This window comes from Ovis aries, chromosome 1 (assembly GCF_016772045.2).
Source record: "Ovis aries strain OAR_USU_Benz2616 breed Rambouillet chromosome 1, ARS-UI_Ramb_v3.0, whole genome shotgun sequence".
NCBI lineage: Eukaryota > Metazoa > Chordata > Mammalia > Artiodactyla > Bovidae > Ovis > Ovis aries.
This window is the reverse complement of record NC_056054.1, coordinates 136,150,441-136,172,039: the sequence shown is the minus strand read 5'-3', so window position 1 is coordinate 136,172,039 and position 21,599 is coordinate 136,150,441. Positions and strand designations below refer to the sequence as shown.

The 21,599-nt window shown below is 34.6% G+C and overlaps 1 protein-coding gene across 2 annotated transcripts in view; it reads left to right on the top strand.

Moving 5' to 3' along the window:
- Nucleotides 1-21,599, top strand: part of NCAM2 (neural cell adhesion molecule 2) — a 607,059-nt gene that overhangs the window by 484,747 nt on the left and 100,713 nt on the right. For both annotated transcript variants that reach the window (XM_042230005.2, XM_042230008.2), the window contains exons 10-11: nucleotides 8,360-8,547; nucleotides 12,665-12,761. In XM_042230005.2, the coding sequence (XP_042085939.1) occupies nucleotides 8,360-8,547; nucleotides 12,665-12,761 (285 nt within the window). The remainder of the gene's footprint in view (nucleotides 1-8,359; nucleotides 8,548-12,664; nucleotides 12,762-21,599) is intronic.

Below are 21,599 nucleotides of genomic sequence, written 5' to 3'. Positions count from 1 at the left end.
AACTATGGACAGAAGTTCGTGACATTGTACAGGAGACGGGGATCAAGAACATCCCCATGGAAAAGAAATGCAAAAAAGCAAAAAGGCTGTCTGGGGAGGCCTTACAAATAGCTGTGAAAAGAAGAGAGGTGAACAGCAAAGGAGAAAAGAAAAGATATAAGCATCTGAATGCAGAGTTCCAAAGAATAGCAAGAAGAGATAAGAAAGCCTTCTTCAGTGATCAATGCAAAGAAATTGAGGAAAACAACAGAATGGTAAAGACTAGAGATCTCTTCAAGAAAATTAGAGATACCAAGGGAACATTTCATGCAAAGATGGGCTCGATAAAGGACAGAATTGCTATGGACCTAACAGAAGCAGAAGATATTAAGAAGAGGTGGCAAGAATACACAGAACTGTACAAAAAAGATCTTCATGACCCAGATAATCATGATGATGTTATCACTAATCTAGAGCCAGACATCTTGGCATGTGAAGTCAAGTGGGCCTTAGAAGGCATCACTACAAGCAAAACTAGTGGAGGTGATGAAATTCTGGTAGATGTTTTAAATCCTGAAAGATGATGCTGTGAAAGTGCTGCACTCAATATGCCAGCAAATTTGGAAAACTCAGCAGTGGCCGCAGGACTGGAAAAGGTCAGTTTTCATTCCAATTCCAAAGAAAGGCAATGCAAAAGAATGCTCAAACTACCGCATAATTGCACTCATCTCACATGCTAGTAAAGTAATGCTCAAATTTCTCCAAGCCAGACTTCAGCAATACGTGAACCGTGAACTTCCTGATGTTCAAGCTGGTTTTAGAAAAAGCAGAGGAACAAGAGATCAAATTGCCAACATCTGCTGGATCATGGGAAAGCAAAAGAGTTCCAGAAAAAAACATCTCTTTCTACTTTATTGACTATGCCAAAGCCTTTGACTGTGTGGATCACAATAAACTGTGGAAAATTCTGAAAGAGATGGGAATACAGACCACCTGACCTGCCTCTTGAGAAATCTGTATGCAGGTCAGGAAGCAACAGTTAGAACTGGACATGGAACAACAGACTGGTTCCAAATAGGAAAAGGAGTATGTCAAGGCTGTATATTGTCACCCTGCTTATTTAACTTATATGCAGAGTACATCAGGAGAAACGCTGGACTGGAAGAAACACAAGCTGGAATCAAGATTGGCGGGAGAAATATCAATAACCTCAGATATGCAGATGACACCACCCTTATGGCAGAAAGTGAAGAGGAGCTAAAAAGCCTCCTGATGAAAGTGAAAGAGGAGAGTGAAAAAGTTGGCTTAAAGCTCAACATTCGAAAACGAAGATCATGGCATCTGGTCCCATCACTTCATGGGAAATAGATGAGGAAACAGTAGAAAGAGTGTCAGACTTTATTTTTTTGGGCTCCAAAATCACTGCAGATGGTGACTGCAGCCATGAAATTAAAAGACGCTTACTCCTTGGAAGGAAAGTTATGACCAACCTAGATAATATATTCAAAAGCAGAGACATTACTTTGCCAACTAATGTCCGTCTAGTCAAGACTATGGTTTTTCCTTTGGTCATGTATGGATGTGAGAGTTGGACTGTGAAGAAGGCTGAGCGCTGAAGAATTGATGCTTTTGAACTGTGGTGTTGGAGAAGACTCTTGAGAGTCCCTTGGACTGCAAGGAGACCCAACCAGTCCATTCTGAAGGAGATCAACCCTAGGATTTCTTTGGAAGGAATGATGCTAAAGCTGAAACTCCAGTACTTTGGCCACCTCATGTGAAAAGTTGACTCATTGGAAATGACTTGATTCTGAGAGGGATTGGGGGCAGGAAGAGAAGGGGACGACCCAGGATGAGATGGCTGGATGGCATCACGGTCTCGATGGACGTGAGTCTGAGTGAACTCTGGAAGATAGTGATGGACAGGGAGACCTGGTGTGCTGCGATTCATGGGTCGCAAAGAGTCAGACATGACTGAGTGACTGAATTGAATTGAACTGAACCCATTCCAGTATTCTTGCCTGGAAAATGCTGTGGAAGAATGAGTTTGGTGGGCTGCAGTCAATGGGATCACACGGAGTCGGACATGACTAACATGACTGAGCACACACGTAGAGATTGTGGTCTTGACTCTTCCATCATGCTCCCCAGTACCCCAGAACAAGGTTTCTCATATATAGAATAAAGATTTGCAGATGATTCTTATGTTCATTTCCGGATACTAGATTCCATAAGATCTGTCCCAATTCTGCAGAATTTATAGTGATCCTATGCACAAAAGTGTTGCAAGTTTAGCTTGGTTCACATTTAGATATTATGCATACAAGCATCTCTTTTCTTGCAATGACAACTTGGTGAATTCACAAAGTTGGGTATAAATCTTCCATCTTTCCTTGTCTGAATGTTTGACTGGGTATACTTTTTGCATGTGATTCATTTAAAAAATACTTATAACTGTAACACTTTATATGTACAAAATTACAGAAAACAGATCAATGTCTGTTTGCTTCAGATCTGTCTTTGTCATCGCCTCTTAAAAAGAAGAAAGTAGTTATCTTTTTTAATTACCTTTCTTGAGAGTATGCTTTCTTTTTTTCAAAGATAAATTATTCTGACACTTGCTAGAAATTGTAAGGAAAACTTTATTCAAAACTCTTGCAGTACAGGTCAAGACTGTTGCAATGAAGGAGGAAGATTAAACAGAACTCTGAGTACAAGGACAAGTAGGGATTTATAGCCAATGAAGCAGAGTGACAGGAGTCAATGGATCAAAAATTATTGAGAAGAACTTGATTAAATTTCAAGGAGAATACAATTCTTGCTAAACTGACCTAATAAGGTTCTTCTAAAAGCAGGCTATAGACATATACATTAAGGAACCTGACCAGATATTGAAAGTAATCAGCTATCAAGGGTGGAAGGAGTCTCACTAAACTGACTTAGCAGCACTCCCTTTTAAAGGTAAATCAGAGACAGAGCTAAGAACAAAGATCATATAAGTGGGTTCTATGTAAGTCTGACTAAAGCTTTAGCAAGGAGGGCACTTTTGTCACTTCCCTTGCTTCTCATTGAAAGAAAGTCTTTACCTTCCTATCCAATGAATGACATATTTCAATTTGTCACTATTCAGGTTTCTCTTATTTTTCTTGTCAACTCTGCTCAAATGAAAACTGTATTCTTCTGATGAAGTATTTCTATTCATTATCGTTTGTAAAATATTTTAATTCAAATGTTAATATGATTGAGGGAACATACAATGCCTTAAGAGATGCTTCCAGAATTTTACATTTCATGTAGTCATGAATTAACACAAAATGCAAAGAATGCAACTTCAAGGTGAAAATTGGTCCATTCCTGTCTTTTTTTCTATTTGTCTGTAAATTATCAAGTCTCATCTTTCCACAGTTCTACTCATGAAATATTCCCTTCGCTTCCTCTAATTTTTTAGCTGTCATAAGTCATTTCCTCTGTACAACATTTGAAGCCTTTCATGATGTGAAAGCCCTAATTTTCTGAAAATTAAAATTTTTTATTTGATTATCATCATGAGATATGGCTAAATATTTTAGCCTAATGTCTTCATGTGTTGCCTCAGCCAGTCACATCCTTTTTCAGAAAGCTGCCCCATACCAACTGTTCAATTTCATTAACATGCCAGTCCTATGCCAGTGAATACTGCTGCCTTGCTACTGTCTTGACATTTGCATAACATACAATGTACAGGGATTTAGTTTCTGTTTTATTATAGATAGGATTTATCAATATTTTCCTGCCTCATACCTCAAATACATTTTAAAATGTGGCTTTTAGCATAGCATATATTTCCTGTAGCACGTTTGCATTCAGCATCAGTAATTCCAAATTAAATTCCCACTGAGATCATCAGGCAAGCAATTAGTGGCAATTGCTCACTTTTATAAGGTAGTCAAATCATGCCCAAAGTTTATGGCTAAATTATAATAATATAATATACATACACACAGATGCTATATTTTGGATGGAGTAGACTGTAAGTCAGGTGTTAATAGTTATATTAATCTGCGATTTTCATATTGGGCTATATGTACATACAAATATACTATTTATAAACCTCTCCCTAGAATATTATAATTACAAAGAGATTATATTTCATATATATTAACAAGTAATAAAATATTTTATAGATAGAGATAGATATAGAAATGGATATAGACTTAGCTTTTGACTTTAAATATCAGGAAGCTTGTCTTCTCTTACAGTTACACCCCAAATATATTCTTAGATTTTTCACTGAATCTTCCCAGGTCATGAAAAAAAAATTTTTTTCCCTCTCTCCTTCAAAATACCTTATGTTCATTTTAACTGAACCATTGGGTTAAATTTACTGACAATATCCAGTAAATTTGGTGTGTAGTTTTTGAGAACCAAGTAAGCATCTTACATTTTATAAGCCATCAGGTATGTTGGCGTGACCAAGACAAATCTTTTTTATTAAAGTAAAATTGACCTACATTTTATTAGTTTCACTGTACAGCATAGTGATTTGTCATTTTTATGCATTAGGAAATGATCACCAGGATAATTCTAGCTATCCCATATAAATTATTAGTAAATTATTGCCTATATTCCAAAGGCCATCCATATATTACACCCCTGATACTTATTATAACTGGAAGTACGTTCTTTTGATCTCCTCCCCCTATTTTGCCCATCTCTCCAACCTCCTCCCTGCAACAACTGACAAATTGTTTTCTGTATCTATGAGCCTATTTCTATTTTTGTTATGTTTGTTCATTTTCTTTCTCAGATTTCACATGTAAGTGAAGTCACATAGTATTTGTCTTTCTCTGACTGACTTAGTTCACTTAGCACAATATCCTCTAGGTTCATCCAAGTTGTTACAGATGGCAACATTTCATTCTCTTTTAAGGCTGAGTTTTATATGTATATATATATATAAACACCATATATTCTTTGTCTGTTAAACCCAAAAGATTTAGACCACTTGGTAGAGAAGTAATCATATAGGTCATTCTGTCAGGTCAGTTAATTTCTGTTTATTGGTTCTTGCCTCATTGCAACAAAATGTGAAATGCCAGACTAAAGGTTTTAAAACAACATACAGATTACAGCTCACTTCAGCTCAAACAGACAGATCTTTTATTAGACAGACACTTCCAGCATATACGAGCATGCTTGCCCCAAAGGAGTCCTCCTCTTTTCCCTCTTGGCTCCCCTCTTTTTATACTTCTAGTCTCCTCCTTTTGGTTATGCCCTGTGCAAAATAGGGCTTGTACCCACTACCAATCAATGATAGGGAATACAAATGGGCATATGCTCAAGACCGATTGATAAAATTGCAAGTTATATAACAGCAGGCTCTGTTGTCTATGTCTTCCCATATTCATCTGTTACGTGTTAGTTGCTCAGTCATGTCTGACTCTTTGTGACCCCATGAACTGTAGCCCTACAGGCTCTTCTGTCCATGGGATTCTCCAGGCAAGAACACTGGAGTGGGTCGCCATTCTCTCCTCCAGGGGATCTTTCCAAGCCAGGGATCAAACCTGGGTCTCCCACATTGCTGAAAGATTCTTTACCATCTGAGCCACCAGGGAAGGCCTGCTCAGTCTGTTATAATCAGATGTAGAATATTTATGAACCCTTAATGGGCTCCTTGCTATGAAAGGTTACTTGGAGAAGCCTTTGTGATTAGGTTGCATCCACTGTGTGCCTAGGGTCCACATGCAGGAGTTGGAGAATTATCTCTGGTTGTTTTGTAGCATACCTGTGCATTCTCTTGGGTGTGTCTGGGGTGGGTTTCAGAGACCAACATGCATCATCTTCAGCCAGGCCATCCCTCATTGCTCATGCGTAACTTCCTTCCTAACAATTCAATTTCCTACTACCAAAATGAGGGAAAGTATAGAATCTGTGGGAACACAAAGTAGTGAACCTAACCCACAACTGAATGTTGTGGAAAAGCAATGTTAAGTTAGTGTGAGCTTAGTTTTGAAGGCAGCCAGGTAGAGGGAAGGGCAGGCACATTGCAAGGGGAGGGAAAACCACAAGCAGATATGTCTGTAATATTTAGCAAAATGCCAATATGAGTCATTATTTATCCAGTCCTCTTTTGAGAGCCATTAAGTTGTTTTGAACTTTGTTATTAAAACAATGTGCTAAAAGTCCTTTATATTAACATTTGATAATGCTTATACTTCTTATCTCTGGAGAGATATTTAAGAGTGCACTGCAGAATCTTAAGGCTTTTGTGTTCCTGAGGAATTGTCCCATTTTTTTTTCTCTTCAGTAACGTATGATAAAGTCTACATAACCAAAATGTTTCTAGTACTTGATATTATAAATCTGTTCCTGGGTTGAATAGAAATTCAACTGACCCTGGTTAAAATTACCCCAGATCATCCCATACCTACAACTTAGTACTAGAATAAGCTTGATAGCCCTTACTCCACTGCCCTCATTCTTAATAACAGAATAACACCTTCCTCATAGGTTATTTAAAAAAGTAAATAAAATAAAATGTATAAGCTTACTGTCATATAGAAAGTATTCGATAAGAATTTCATCCTTATATATGATGTTGGCATTAAAAACATACAGTAAAACATAGATAGGACAAGAATATTTAAATAATTATCTGTGCAGTTGTACCAGAAATTGTAATTCTTACATCACATATCTGATATATAATCTGTTGATATAACAAAATTGGGAGCAGGTCATTATTAAATAATTTGAGTAGTAAAGCAAAACTTTTAATTTGTACAATTTTCAATTAATAACTTATCATGAATAATAAGTTCTAAGTAGTTAATATTAGTAACAAGAATAATCAGTTTAAATACCAGAAACAACAACAACAAATATATCAGCAGCATTTTAGCTAGCATCTGTTTCAGTTCAGTTTAGTTTCTCAGTCAAATCCAACTCTTTGCAACCCCATGAGCTGCAGCACACCAGGCTTCCCTGTCCATCACTAACTTCTGGAGCTTACTCAAAGTCATGTCCATCAAGTCAGTGAAGCCATCCAACCATCTCAGATTCTGTCATCCCCTTCTCCCCCTGCTCTAAATCTTTCCCAGCATCGAGGTCTTCTCCAGTGAGTCAGTTCTTTGCTTCAGGTGGCCAAAGTATTGGTGCTTCAGCTTCAGTATCAGTCCTTCAAATGAATATTCAGTACTAATTTCCTTTAGGATTGACTGGTTTGATCCCTTTGCTGTCTAAGGGACTCTCAAGAGTCTTCTCCAACATCATGGTTCAAAAGCATCAATTCTTTGGTGCTCTGTTTTCTTTATGGTCCAACTCACATCCATATATTACTACTGGAAAAAAAACGTATTATTGACTATACAGACCTTTGTTGGTAAAGTAATGTCTCTTCTTTTTAATATGCTATCTAGGTTGTCATAGTTTTTCTTCAAAGGAGCAAATGTCCCTTTTGTGGCTGCAGTTACCATCTGCAGTGATTTTGGAGCCCAGGAAAATAAAGTCTGTCACTGTTTCCATTGTTTCACCATCAATTTACCATGAAGCTATGGAACTGGATGCCATAATCTTAGCACTTATTTTAGGATTATGTTTTTTATGAAAAATTGTTAGTATGAATCCTTTCAATTATACAGTCAATCTATTGAGACTCAGAAAAGTCATAGTTGATTGGCATTTGGACTCCATCATACTTCTAGAATGGAACAAAACAAAAACATGTCTATGTAGCACAACTAGGTTTTGCAATTAGGTTTTTACAATGAAATAATATAATTTTTTTCCTGTTTCTTTCACCTATAATTATAGTGGTCTGGTGTAGGGGCCTGAAAATTGAAATAGCATTATAGGAGCTAAGATTCAAATTAACTATTGTTGATTAATTTAAAACATACCTGCTTATTTAATACTGGAAAAGACATTTTAGGAAATATTTGTTGTGACATTGCCATTTCAATTTAAATTTTATGTCTGCTTTATGTTTTTTATAGGAGAAATTGTATAACTAAGCCAAAGCTGAAAAATGATATGACTATAGATTTTATTAAGTTTTATCCAAAACTCCCACTTATAATGAAAGTTGTTTCAGAAATATATTTCACATATGTAGAGAGCCATTAACTTATTGGATGGAAATTTTTGTCAGATTATTAAAAGCAAAAAACTGTGTGTTAATATTTCATATTTTAATAATTGGCCAACTTTGAATACTTTATATTAAAATGATTTGATGGATCAATCAAATGATATCTTTTCATGAATTCTGATATCACATATTAAATACATGCAATTAGAATTACTATGGCTTTCTTTGTAGTCAATAATGATTACTATTGTTTATACTAATTAAATGACTATCTTAAAGAAAAGGTCTATAATATTATATTATATTGCTTTACAGATGCTCCCAAGTTTATATCAAATCAAACAATTTATTACTCTTGGGAAGGAAATCCAATAAATATAAGCTGTGATGTGAAATCGAATCCACCAGCGTCAGTCCATTGGAGAAGAGAGAAATTAGTCTTGCCAGCTAAAAACACTACTAATTTAAAGACATATAGTACAGGGAGAAAAATAATATTAGAGGTAAGTCTTCATTATATATCAACAAATTGTATTATTTTGGCAGTTATCTACTATTTTAGAATATATTTAAATATCTTGATATATAAATTATTATTTATAATTCTATCCTATAATATACATATACCATATTGTATATATTTATTTGCTTAAAGAGAAATTTTATGCATTTGGGTCATTGTCGATTAATGGTTAGTGTCTCACTATTTACTTTATGGGCTAATTATCTAGATATATGGCTATATAGCAAAAGTCATTATTTTTCATGAATTTATATTTGAAAAAAAAACAATTGTATCAGGAAAAAGTAGGGAGAATGAATAGTTTGTCAGTTATTGAGGGCCAAAAGTTAAATTTCAGTGTTGCTACTAGGCATTGAGTTTGTGATTACATCGTCCTGCTTCCTAGACTGGCATATATAAATGCTATCTGCTGGCAACATATGTACAAGTTCCTAAATAAACCACATTTGCTTGTTCATTGCCTCATTTCATTTTATATTTTACATTAAGATTGAAGATAATTGTTTTTATACTGCTGAGTACCTGGCCTTTAAATTATGTTTGAATACAGTATCTTTTATTTATTAATTGTAGATTATGTTTGTATATCAATTTCCAACGTTTATCTAAGTCTATGACAATGGTCATCAGTCCTTCTAATTTATGATGCTTTCATAACAATTGAGAATCTTTCTTAAATGGCACGCTTAGCTAGAAAGATGCTATATTTTCTCTACTAGTTCAATATATATAAATTTTAATAATGCTTGTTTTACAATAACATTTGATATCTTTATTGCATTAACTTAAAAGTGTTCTCACTGGTGCCCTGTTAACTCTTTTACCTAGTAACTTGACTTAGTAAAACATTTGTTTGATGGAGTGATTTCAATATTACTTCCACCAAACATTTGGATAATTGACTGATTATCAGAACACTTTGTCTAAATCTATTTCAAATACATTTTTTTTTTGGTATCTGTATTAGAAGTATTTATTGGAAAACTGACAGAGAACTCAGTTTCACAAAGACTTTTGACCAGATTCAACTGCAATTTTTAATATTTAACCATAGTAGAAAACTGAGGTTAGGTTTCGGACAGTGTATTAGTGTGATAGGGCTGCCATAACAAAATAACATAGACTGGGTGGCTTAAAATATAGAAACTATTTTTTCACACATTTCTGGAAGCTAAAAGTCCAATAGCTAGGTGCCAGAAGGACTGGTTTATTGCAAGTCTCTCCTTGGTTTGCAGATGGGTGTCTTCTCACTGTTACTCATATAACCTTCCCTCAGTGTAGGCAGAGAAAGAAGAGAAAATGCTCCAGTGTCTTTTCTTCTTATAAGGATACCAGGCCCCACTCTTGTGATCTCCTTTGCCTTCTTAAAGTCCCTACCTCCAAATATAGTCACATTAGAGATTAGGGTTTCAGAACTTGATTTTTGTCAATAGCCATGATTCAGTCCATAACAGGTAGATTTACGTTCATGTTTAAATGACAGACTAATCTGTAATTTCAGCTTTACTTCATCTTGCCACTTTTCAGTTTCTGAAATAGCTCATAATTCTCCATAGTTGATATGAGCAACAATTTATAAATTGATATTTAAATATTTTATTAATATAAAGTTCTCATGTCATTTCTGCCAGAATGCCATTTCTTTCAATGCAAAAGTGAAAACTAAGCAATTTTTGTTCAGACATAGCCAAGGAATCTGTTTCTTAGGGCACTGACCTTGAGCATAAACTTTCTATGTGTATACTGTTTTCAAAAATTAAGTTTAAATCCTGAATAGATGATACAGATGTGTAACAAAAACAACTTAAAACACTAAACCAAAATAACAATAACAACAATAAGAAGAAGCAGTAATAATGTTACTAATTTTGAATTAGTAGCATACATAGTTCCTTAGGATGTACATTATAATGATTTTTCTCTATAAATTATTATAGTAGTTACATAATTGCTAATACTTAAGAACATATAAAAATGAAAATAAATTTTACAATTAATAATAATCTGGTTAATAGTAGATTCCTTGAATTAACAAATTTTTACTTTGATTATATACATATGTTCATTTTTTAATGTGAATTTTTAAAAATAACAAAACATTCTATAAATCCTTTTGGTTCTTGCCAATAAATGTATTTCTCAAGGCCTTACATATTTGGTCATTTGTTTTCCCTAGGTATTCCCCTGAGGTAATAGGACAGCTTTTTAATATATGAGAAAATTTGATTCAGAAAGTTTCTAATAGGTAGACTAGAATAATATTCTGCCCTTTAGTGTTTAGGAAAGAGCTTACAAATTCCTTTATTAACATTGTTCTCTCAGTTTATATTTTGGTGTTCAAAACTACACTTGATATTTTATTATATTCTATCAAGGCCCAACATCTGAAGTAAAGTTAAATTATTTTAACTGCATATTAAAATATAAAGAAGTAGTATCCTAAGTAGATATTTCTAGTACTTATTGAATAAATATAAGTAACATTTTATACATTAAACATAGTTAATATGAATATATATTAAATAAACATGAATTATATACCTTTGTTATATATTATTATACATTTTGATAAAATTATCTATTATTTCACTTTGTTGGCATTGAACTTTTAAAAAGCACTTATTGGACTCTACTGCTTTCCTTGACTACACTAAATAGGCTGGAGGGGACATGATTTCCAGTTGTCTGATCTGTGATTTTTTAATAGACTGTGCTACTAAGGATAGTTTCTCTATTTGTTAATCATAGAGCATGATAAAGAAATTACTTATTTCAGCTAGAATTACAAAGCCTTTGTCTTTTGATAAGTGAACTCCCAGGAACATAAAATCAAAGCTGAACTGAGCCTTGTAAACTTTCTGAGTAGTAAAATTATTTTCTAGTTAAATTAACCTAGTTTATTATAACCTGAATGTATGAAAAATGAATATTTTAGTCACTTAAAAGTACTTATATATGAGCTGTTAAAGCTTCTAGTCCTTAAAGCTATGATCTATTCCTAGATGGACACCTGACTAGAAGATGAATGACACTGCTTTTTGTACCCTTTCAGAATTATCATCTTCAATGGGCCTCCAAATTGCACTTTTAGTTAATAGCCTCCCATTATCACAAAACCATTTTCCCCTTTTGAGATAGACTTGAAATTAACAGCAACTCTATTGTACGCTTATTCTCTCTTAATAATAGTTCCTGGAATTGAAAATTATATCTTTACGATCACCAAATCTCTTTTCTGAATTGATACTTCAGAATTTTGGTACATTAGAATTACAGGGTTGGTCCCACTGTTCAACATAGAATCCCAGAAGGTTAACTTAATTATGGATTTCAAGTGTGTAAGGACTGAGGTCAACTATTTTCCACCTAAACTGAAAGAAAATGATAGGAATTGAACAGCAATAGGGGCAAGATATGTTATTAGATATCAAGATAATGTACCTGCTAACAGGGATTGGTACACAGGGAAATATTTTCTTGAAAAATACCTTCCTGAAAGATTTTTATTTTAAATAGATCCTCACCCTTTCTTAATATTTTATGCTTAATAAAATCATAAGAGGAAGAGAAAGCTGTGGTATTTTGAACCTTTCTTAAACTTTAAAGTTGCCTGATCGAAGACAGCAAGGTAGAAAACAGAGTTAACAATGCTTTTGTTACAAGATTCCTATTTTCAAAGTCGTTTGTAGCATTTGCAGAATACATATTTTTCAAACTGTACTATTTTCTGAACTTTATATATATAAATATCTGATGATTTTTCACTTGAATATATGTAACAAAATGGTAGTATTTATCTACTTAATAAATTGATAGACTAACTGTAATTTACCTGGTCCTATGGTGGGTTAGAGCCCATGGGGTCACAAAGAGTTGAACAGGACTGAGCACCTAAGCGCATGGACACACATGGATGGTACAAAACTATGGCTTGTATCTTAAAAAGAGAGAATGCTTACTTGATACATAAAAAGAGTTATGGCAAGTTGTTGTCAGTAACTATATATATGAAGATGACAGTGATGCTAGAGACTATTTTAAAACATCTGTGATATTGTTCTAAAATTGTGAAACTTTTATTATTATAATTATTTTAGATTGCACCTACATCTGATAATGACTTTGGACGATATAATTGCACAGCTACTAATCGTATAGGAACAAGATTTCAAGAGTATATTCTTGCTTTGGCTGGTAAGTATAATGTAGTAATTTCTGATGTCTCATAAAATATTTCCTGCAGTAAATAATTTTTATATTTTCATAATCCTGATACAGGTTACTATGACAAAGACAGAACTAATGCTTAAAAAATTGTAACAGTTCTATATGATACAGTGAGGACTTAGATCGTATTCACTAATCAAGATTAATTTTCATTCTGATTCTGATTTCCCCAACTTTATATACAAAAGTGTTAGGAAACATATGTCTTAAGAAATCAAACTATATTCACATAAAGTAACAGTCTTGTCAAAAACTAGCAATAAATATATCTTTAAAGAAATTAAAATTAATGTTTTAAATTCTAAAATTGAAAGAAAAATAGTAACTTTATTGTTAAAATTTAGAGTTATGTAACTTGCTGAAATATGTTTAATTTTGTATATATAAAAACATTCCAGTTCTTCCCTTAAAGTTTAAAATATATAGGTAAAATATCGTACAGGTTAAAGTTTACCTTAACTAGAAATCTAGCTATGTTTTTATTTGTATTTATATTATATATATTTATATTTGTGTGTATATGTAAACACATATAGATTTTGCCATTAGTACAAGACTGATTAGAAATCTGGAAATATCCATTTTTATAATTTGTAAAATTCAGATGATGTAAATATAATTTATTATCTTCTAGTTCCAGGTAGGGAAATATCAGAAAATCACTGTAACATTATATTTTAATAGAATAAATAACCTCCATGAAAATATTTTAAAACTTTTTCAAATAAAAATTAAATTATATATAACTGCAATTTTATATCATTAACGAAGTATTTCTTTTGATACATAAATATATCTGAAAGTCATTAGTTGTGAAGATCAAAAGGGAAATTTAAAAGTTATGAAGCTAATAATAATCAAATTATTATGTAACTGGAAAACCTGCTCTTCTCCAATTCAAGTTTTATTTTACTACATTATGGATAAAGGAAGAGAAGGATTCTGTGGAAAAGTTTTAGGGAAAGAAATGATAAGGAAAAAGTTAAGATTAGAGGGAGTTAAGATAGAAAGGAAAAGAGACAGTAAATTTTGAAATAAGGGAGAATATAAACCAATGTGTACTGTCTACCAGGAAGTCATTAGAAAACTAATCTCAGTGAAAATCATTGGAAATAGACTGCATGCAGTTAGTCATATGAATAAATCTTTGTACAAGCAAACTAAATTCTGGAAAATGAAATGTGTTAAATCACATCAAATTCATTTATAATAAATTTAAGTATTAATTGTAGTAATGAGAAGCATCCACTACTCACGTTAATTCCAAGCTTTAGAAAATTAGGCAATTGTCCTTGTAGAAACTGTTTATAAATAATAGCTAGACATATGATTGCTATATATATTATAGTTAATATAATATAAATATATTAACATTGATATACTATTATATATTGCTTTTTTGAAAAATGACCCCATTTTCTATAAGGTAGAACTTGATAAATGACCTTTTAAAATTTTTTTTTATTTTTTGGAAATTCATAATTCAAGAAACTATGAAATATAAAACATTATGCTGATGAGATTTAACGTCTTATTTAATTCATTACATAATATCTATGTAATTTCATATGTCATATTACTCACAGTAATATTTTCGTTATATTTTATACATATCCTTCTAATGAAGATATGAAATTAGTGAGTTTCCCTCTTTCCAACTATAATTAAAAAGCATGGAATCATATTGAGTCAAACCTGACTGAGCAACTAACAAGATAAAATTAGAAAATATGTATTCATGATGAGTTATTATGTTATTGGAAATATAATTCAAATGCTCCAGTTATCCTCATATTCCAAAATTTTGTGATGAAAAGATGCTAAAACTTTGTGTCAGAAAAAGATTCATTCAACAGAAATTATTATGAACATATAAAAATGAATTGGACACTGTGTCTTGGATAGGAAACATACATCTATGTATCAACATTAATAAATATAATTCCTTTGATGAGATTCCTTTATGTAATGCTTATAATGTTTAGTCTTTCCTACAGAGTTCAAACACTGAATGTATAATTTGATTTTAAATAAAATATTATGAGAAACATTATATAGAAGTTGAAATATTTCAAAATATTTTTAATACCACAGTTTAATATTTCATTGGCCAATTTGACCAGGTAAAACATCAAGATCATTTGACTTACTGTATTTTACCCTGTAACATATTACTTTGCTCCTAAAAAATGATAAAGCAGGCAAATTAGGGTGAAATTTTGTACTACATATACAGTGAGAAAAGAAAAAGCTACATTTTTTATTTCAAATATATATTCTCTATTCTTCCTTTCCTTCCTTCTTTTTTTCCCCCTCCTGAATAATTTAGTCCTACATCTGGCTTCCCTGGTGGCTCAGATGATAATCAATTTGCCTGCAATGCAGGAGACCCAGGTTCAACCCCTGGGTTGGGAATATCCCCTGAAAGGAAATGGAGACAATCCACTGCAGTTTTCTTGCCTGGAGAGTTCCATGGAAGGAGGAGCCTGGTGGGCTACAGTCCATGGGGTCGCAGAGTCAGACACAACTGAGTGACTAACACTTTCACTTACATTTTTCACATCTGAGCAAAGTGGGTATTTTTATGTGGATGGGGTAGGGCATGGCAACCCAGCATATGATGTTTGACACTGAATGTAGTGAATGGAGTTAAATGGTTTTCATTTGTTCAGTGTGAGGTGTTGGAGCTCAGGCTCAGTGAAAGTATGTGCCTGTTGTAAGACAGAGACAGCAACCTAGAGAAGACTATGGGAGCTTGATCAGAATATGGAGAGTTTTCAATAAAACAATGGGGGCAGTGATGAATGATTAATTTCTACAGTTTGTAGGGTTAGTGTGACTAACCTAGCATGGCTAATAAAACCAATATAATTATGTCACCTTTGTGGAAGAGATCAGTAAATGCAAAAATTAGAATGATCCAGAGCTGATGATTGAGTATTGGGGGTACTCTGGTCTTGTGTACATAGCTGGATAGAGAAAAGAAGTGGAGGGATGTGTGTGTGTTCAATCGCTTCTACAGGGAGCTTCGTTTTGCCAGGAATGTGATTTAGAAAAGAATTTTTAAGATAATTCTACACACTGAGAGAACTTGAGAGCTACAACATCCCAATAACAAAACAGCACACTTAGCAGCCAGTTCTTAGTTTCTAAGTAACATTCTTCACTATGAGTGTAGTCAAAGCTATGGTTTTTCCAGTAGTCAAGTACGAATGTGAGAGTTAGACCATAAAGAAGGCTGAGCACCAAAATTTGATACTTTTGAATTGTGGTGCTGGAGAAACTCTTGAGAATCCCTTGGACAGCAAGGAGATCAAACCAGGCAATCCTAAAGGAAATCAACCCAAAATATACATTGTAAGGACTGATGCTGAAGCTAAAGCTCCAATACTTTGGTCACCTGATGCGAAGACTGCACTCAATGGAAAAAGACCCTTATTCTGGGAAAGACTGAAGGCAAATGATGGAAATGGTAGCAGATATGAGATAATTATGTAGAGTCACTGACTCAATGGCCATGAATTTGAGCAAACTCCAGGAAATAGTGGACAGGGAAGCCTGGTGAGCTGCAATCCTTGGGGTCACAAAGATTTGGACATGACTTAGCAACTGAAAAATAACAGCAGCTGAGAGTAGCTAGGTCTCTTTTTAAAACTGGCTAATTCTAGGACATCATAGATGATGAATGCACAGTAGTATCTGATAATGGGATAACAATCTTATTTATTATGGACATTGTATTTTTTTTAATTTTAAATTTTTATTTTTACTTCATTTTACTTTACAATAGTGTATTGGTTTTGCCATACATTGACATGAATCCACCATGGGTGTACATGCGTTCCCAAACATGAACCCCCCTCCCACCTCCCTTCCTATAACATCTCTCTGGGTCATCCCTGTGCACCAGCCACAAGCATCCTGTATCCTGCATCGGACATAGACTGGCGATTCGTTTCTTACATGATAGTATACATGTTTCAATGCCATTCTCCCAAATCATCCTACCCTCTTCCTCTCCCTCTGAGTCCAAAACTCCGCTCTACACATCTGTGTCTCTTTTGCTGTCTTGCATACAGGGTCATCATTGCCATCTTTCTAAATTCCACATATATGTGTTAGTAGGCTGTATTGGTGTTTTTCTTTCTGGCTTACTTCGCTCTGTATAATCAGCTCCAGTTTCATCCATCTCATTAGAACTGATTCAAATGTATTCTTTTTAATGGCTGAGTAATACTCCAATGTTATTATGGACATTGTATTTTATAAAACAATTCATAAATTTCACTTGATTTGCCACTTTATTCCTTCAAGACTTTTCCTACCTCCTTTTATCACACAAGCTAATACTAGGAGACCTACTGAGATCTTCTGTGCTATGCTTAACAACTGATTTGGTTTAACCTCAGTTCAGGACTCTGTACTTATCCCTATTAAATTTCATCTTGTCCATTTGAGCTCATCCTTTTAACCTACTGAGATCTTCTCAAATCCAGTATTTTGCTTTCTTTCTCAGATTCATTTAATTCACAAATACCATGAAGCAGTCATTTGTATTTTCATCTATGTCATGGTTCAGTCGATTCAAGTCATTTTCAAGAATAGATACCTTCTTACAGGTTAAGTTGGATCAATTGGACAGAATTCTGTTGATATGTAATTATAGTCAATCTACTTGCCCTTGTACCTAGACTACATTTTATCTAGACCTTTGTTCCATAAAATGTGAAAGCAGCTTGAAATCAGTTTGTTGGAAAACACACTTTCTTCAGCTAAATATAAAACTAAGTTTCTCTTCAGCTCAGTCTCTCAGTCGTGTCTGACTCATTGTGACTGCATGAACTGCAGCATGCCAGGCCTCATTGTCCATCACCAATTCCCAGAGTCCACCCAAACCCATGTCCATTGAGTCGGTGACACCATCCAACTATCTCATCTTCTGTCGTCCCCTTTTCCTCCTGCCATAATCTTTCCCAGCATCAGGGTCTTTTCAAATGAGTCAGCTCTTCACATCAGGTGGCCAAAGTATTGGAGATTCAGCTTCAACATCAGTCCTTTCAATGAACACCAAGGACTGATCTCCTTTAGGATGGACTGGTTGGATCTCCTTACAGTCCAAGGGACTCTCAAGAGTCTTCTCCAAAACCACAGTTCAAAAGCATCAATTCTTCAGTGCTCACCTTTCTTCACAGAAGAGCTCTCAAATCCATACATGACCACTGGAAAACTATAGCCTTGACTAAACGGACCTTTGTTGGCAAAGTAATGTCTCTGCTTTTGAATAGGCTATGTATGTTGGTCATAACTTTCCTACCAAGGAGTAAGCGTCTTTTAATTTCATGGCTGCAATCACCATATTCAGTGATTTTAGAGCCCAGAAAAGTAAAGTAGCCACTGTTTTCACTGTTTCCCCATCTATTTGCCATGAAGTGATATGACCAGATGCCATGAAACGCTGGACTGGAAGAAGCACAAGCTGGAATGAAGATTACCGGGAGAAATATCAATAACCTCAGATATGCAGATGACACCACCCTTATGGCAGAAAGTGAAGAAGAACCAAAAAAGCCTCTTGATGAAAGTGAAAGAGGAGAGTGAAAAAGTTGGCTTAAATCTCAACATTCAGAAAACTAAAATCATGGCATCTGGTCCCGTCACTTCATGGGAAATAGATGGGGAAACAGTGGAAAAAGTGTCAGACTTTATCTTTTTGGGCTCCAAAATCACTGCAGATGGTGACTGCAGCCATGAAATTAAAAGACGCTTACTCTTTGGAAGAAAAGTTATGACCAACCTAGATAGCATATTCAAAAGCAAAGACATTACTTTGCCAACTAATGTCCGTCTAGTCAAGGGTATGGTTTTTCCAGTGGTCATGTATGGATGTGAGTTGGACTGTGAAGAAAGCTGAGTGCCTAAGAATTGATGCTTTTGAACTGTGGTGTTGGAGAAGACTCTTGAGAGTCCCATGGACTGCAAGGAGTTCCAACCAGTCCATTCTGAAAGAGATCAGCCCTGGGTGTTCTTTGGCAAGAATGATGCTAAAGCTGAAACTCCAGTACTTTGGCCACCTCATGCAAAGAGTTGACTCATTGGAAAAGACTCTGATGCTGGGAGGGATTGGGGCAGGAGGAAAAGGGGACGACAGAATGAGATGGCTGGATGGCATGACCGACTCAATGGACATGAGTTTGAGTGAACTCTGGGAGATGGTGATGAACAGAGAGGCCTGGTGTGCTGCAATTCATGGGGTCGCAGAGTCGGACATGACTGAGCGACTGCACTGAACTGAACTGAGCTGAATATGTAATATTTAATATGTAAGTTTCTCTTACATAATCAGTTTTGGGATATCTAGCCTGAAAAATCTACATCTTTCTCTTTTTTCCTATACTATATGGTAAACTTTTGTCTTCGAAAATTATCTGGCTTATCGTAGACTTAGATGAATTATTGAATGTATAAAGGGTTCAAAATGCTTCGCTTGATTTGCTTATGAGTCATAGTTGTGTGTATGTGCTTAGTTGCTCTGTCGTGTTTGACTCTTTGCAACCCCATGGACTGCAGCCCTCCAGGCTGTAGTTTAACTGACAGTTAGCTGTGGTATATATACACAATGGAATATTACTCAGCCATTAAAAAAATACATTTGAATCAGTTCTAATGAGGTGGATGAAACTGTAATCGATTATACAGAGTGAAGTAAGCCAGAAAGAAAAATACCAATACAGTATACTAACGCATATATATGGAATTTAGAAAGATGGTAACAATAACCCTGTATGTGAGACAACAAAAGAGACACAGATGTATAGAACAATCTTTTGGACTCTGCGGGAGAGGGAGAGGGTGGGATGATTTGGGAGAATGGCATTGAAACGTGTATAATATCATATAAGAAACAAATCTCCAGTTTATGTTCGATGCAGGGTACAGGTTGCTTGGGGCTGGTGCACTGGGATGACCCAGAGGGATGGTACGGGGAGGGAAGAGGGACGAGGGAGGGGGTTTGGGATTGGGAACATGTGTACACCTGTGGCAGATTCATGTTGATGTGTGGCAAAACCAATACAATATTGTAAAGTAAAAAAATAATATTTTTAGGAAGTAAATTAGCAAATAAAATTGAAAACAATTATTCAGAAGTTTAGTGTCACTACCTGTGAGGAGAAAATTTTAAACATATGTGATCAAATGATGTTAAAAGATCAATAGAATAATGATTTTATTTGGCATTTGAAGCAAACAAGATGGATAAAGAAATTAGGAATTTGCAGTTTCAGATGTGCTATAGATTGGGTATAATGTTAGATTAACCTCACACTTGAAATAGGAAAAATATATAAAATTTATTGTAAATAATGTGGCCACTCAGAGCCGAATCAGATGAAACCCATTTCAGCATTATCCTTGAGGTGAGTGCAGTTGATATATACAGTCTGCATGGCAGGGTCTTACTAAATCTAGGAAACTCAATTCTTTATATAAGAATTCCCTTAACATTTGGGACTTTTGTCAGATAGAGACTGATAAATAAACCAGGAGTTAATACTTTAATATGGAGACATGGATGGTTATAAAATTATTTGAGAAGCAGGGGAGAGGGAAGGCATGACTTCAAGGTCTTAATATACCTCAAGTGAGGTCCAAAGTCAACTCTACAACTGCTCATCAGAGGTCAAGAAACTCTGCAGTCAAGCTACCCTTCTATTGATTTCACAGCCCCTGGCACCAGAAATTGAATAGACTGTGGAGTAAGGAGTCCAGGTTCTTCTGTAATCCACATCTGTATGTCCTCTTATCCACATGCACCTGCTCAGAAGAATAGGAATGGCACTCACACTGGTTCAGCATGTTAAACCACGAAGATGTGCCACTCATCCTAAATGCCTCTATAATGATAACAACCATAGCAGCAAATGAACCTAGGGAATAAAGGTTTTAGCCTTCCATTTTTTTTTTTTTTTTGGTGAAGAGGAATAGCATAGTGAAAGAAATGGAGGAGGGGTATCGTTAGAAAGTATTTGAGATAAGGATTCAAACACCATTTTAGAAAGATTGATTACAAATATTTAGAAAAAAATATCTAAAAAATCTTACAAGATTGACAAATACCAAATTGTTCTGATTGATCTAAGTGAGTTTCCCCTCACTGCTGGGGAAAGAGATGAGTCAATGTCTCTGAACCACTGTATCTTAATTGCCATCTTCCCAGCAATCCAGGAAACCAAAGTTTCAGAAGTAAAGATGTTGGGGTAGAAACTCAAAGCAGCTAAGTTTTGTGGTAGGGAAGCTGATGAAGAGCTTGTTGTCTGAGAAGAGAGTAGAACTGCAGAAAATTTGTCCATTGAGAGATCTTTTTAATTCATCGTAACAGGACAGAGAAAAAGAGAGGAAAATAAAAGGAAGAGAAAAATAAAAGGAAGAAAAATAAAAGGAAGAGAAGAGCTCCCTGATGACAGTGTTCTGCAGAAAAGTAAAAGTAATAGCATTCCGAGATGAAGGGTCTGGCCTTGGAAAAATCAGAGGTTGGACGCCCATGAATCCAGAAGTGATAGGGTACAATTTGAGTGAACAAACAGGATGATTTCTATAAGCCCCTACATTATCCTGACTCCTGAAGAAATACTGTTTTTTAATCTCATGATTCATCATCAAGTTGAAAATGTTTTTAAAACATTTACTTATCTAAGATATCCTTTGTAAGTACATTATATTCTTCTTTTCCTCCTCATGAATATCTTGGGGCATGTGCTTTCAAGATTCTGTTTTATAGGGAGTATATTCATTTTAGGATGCTGTTTT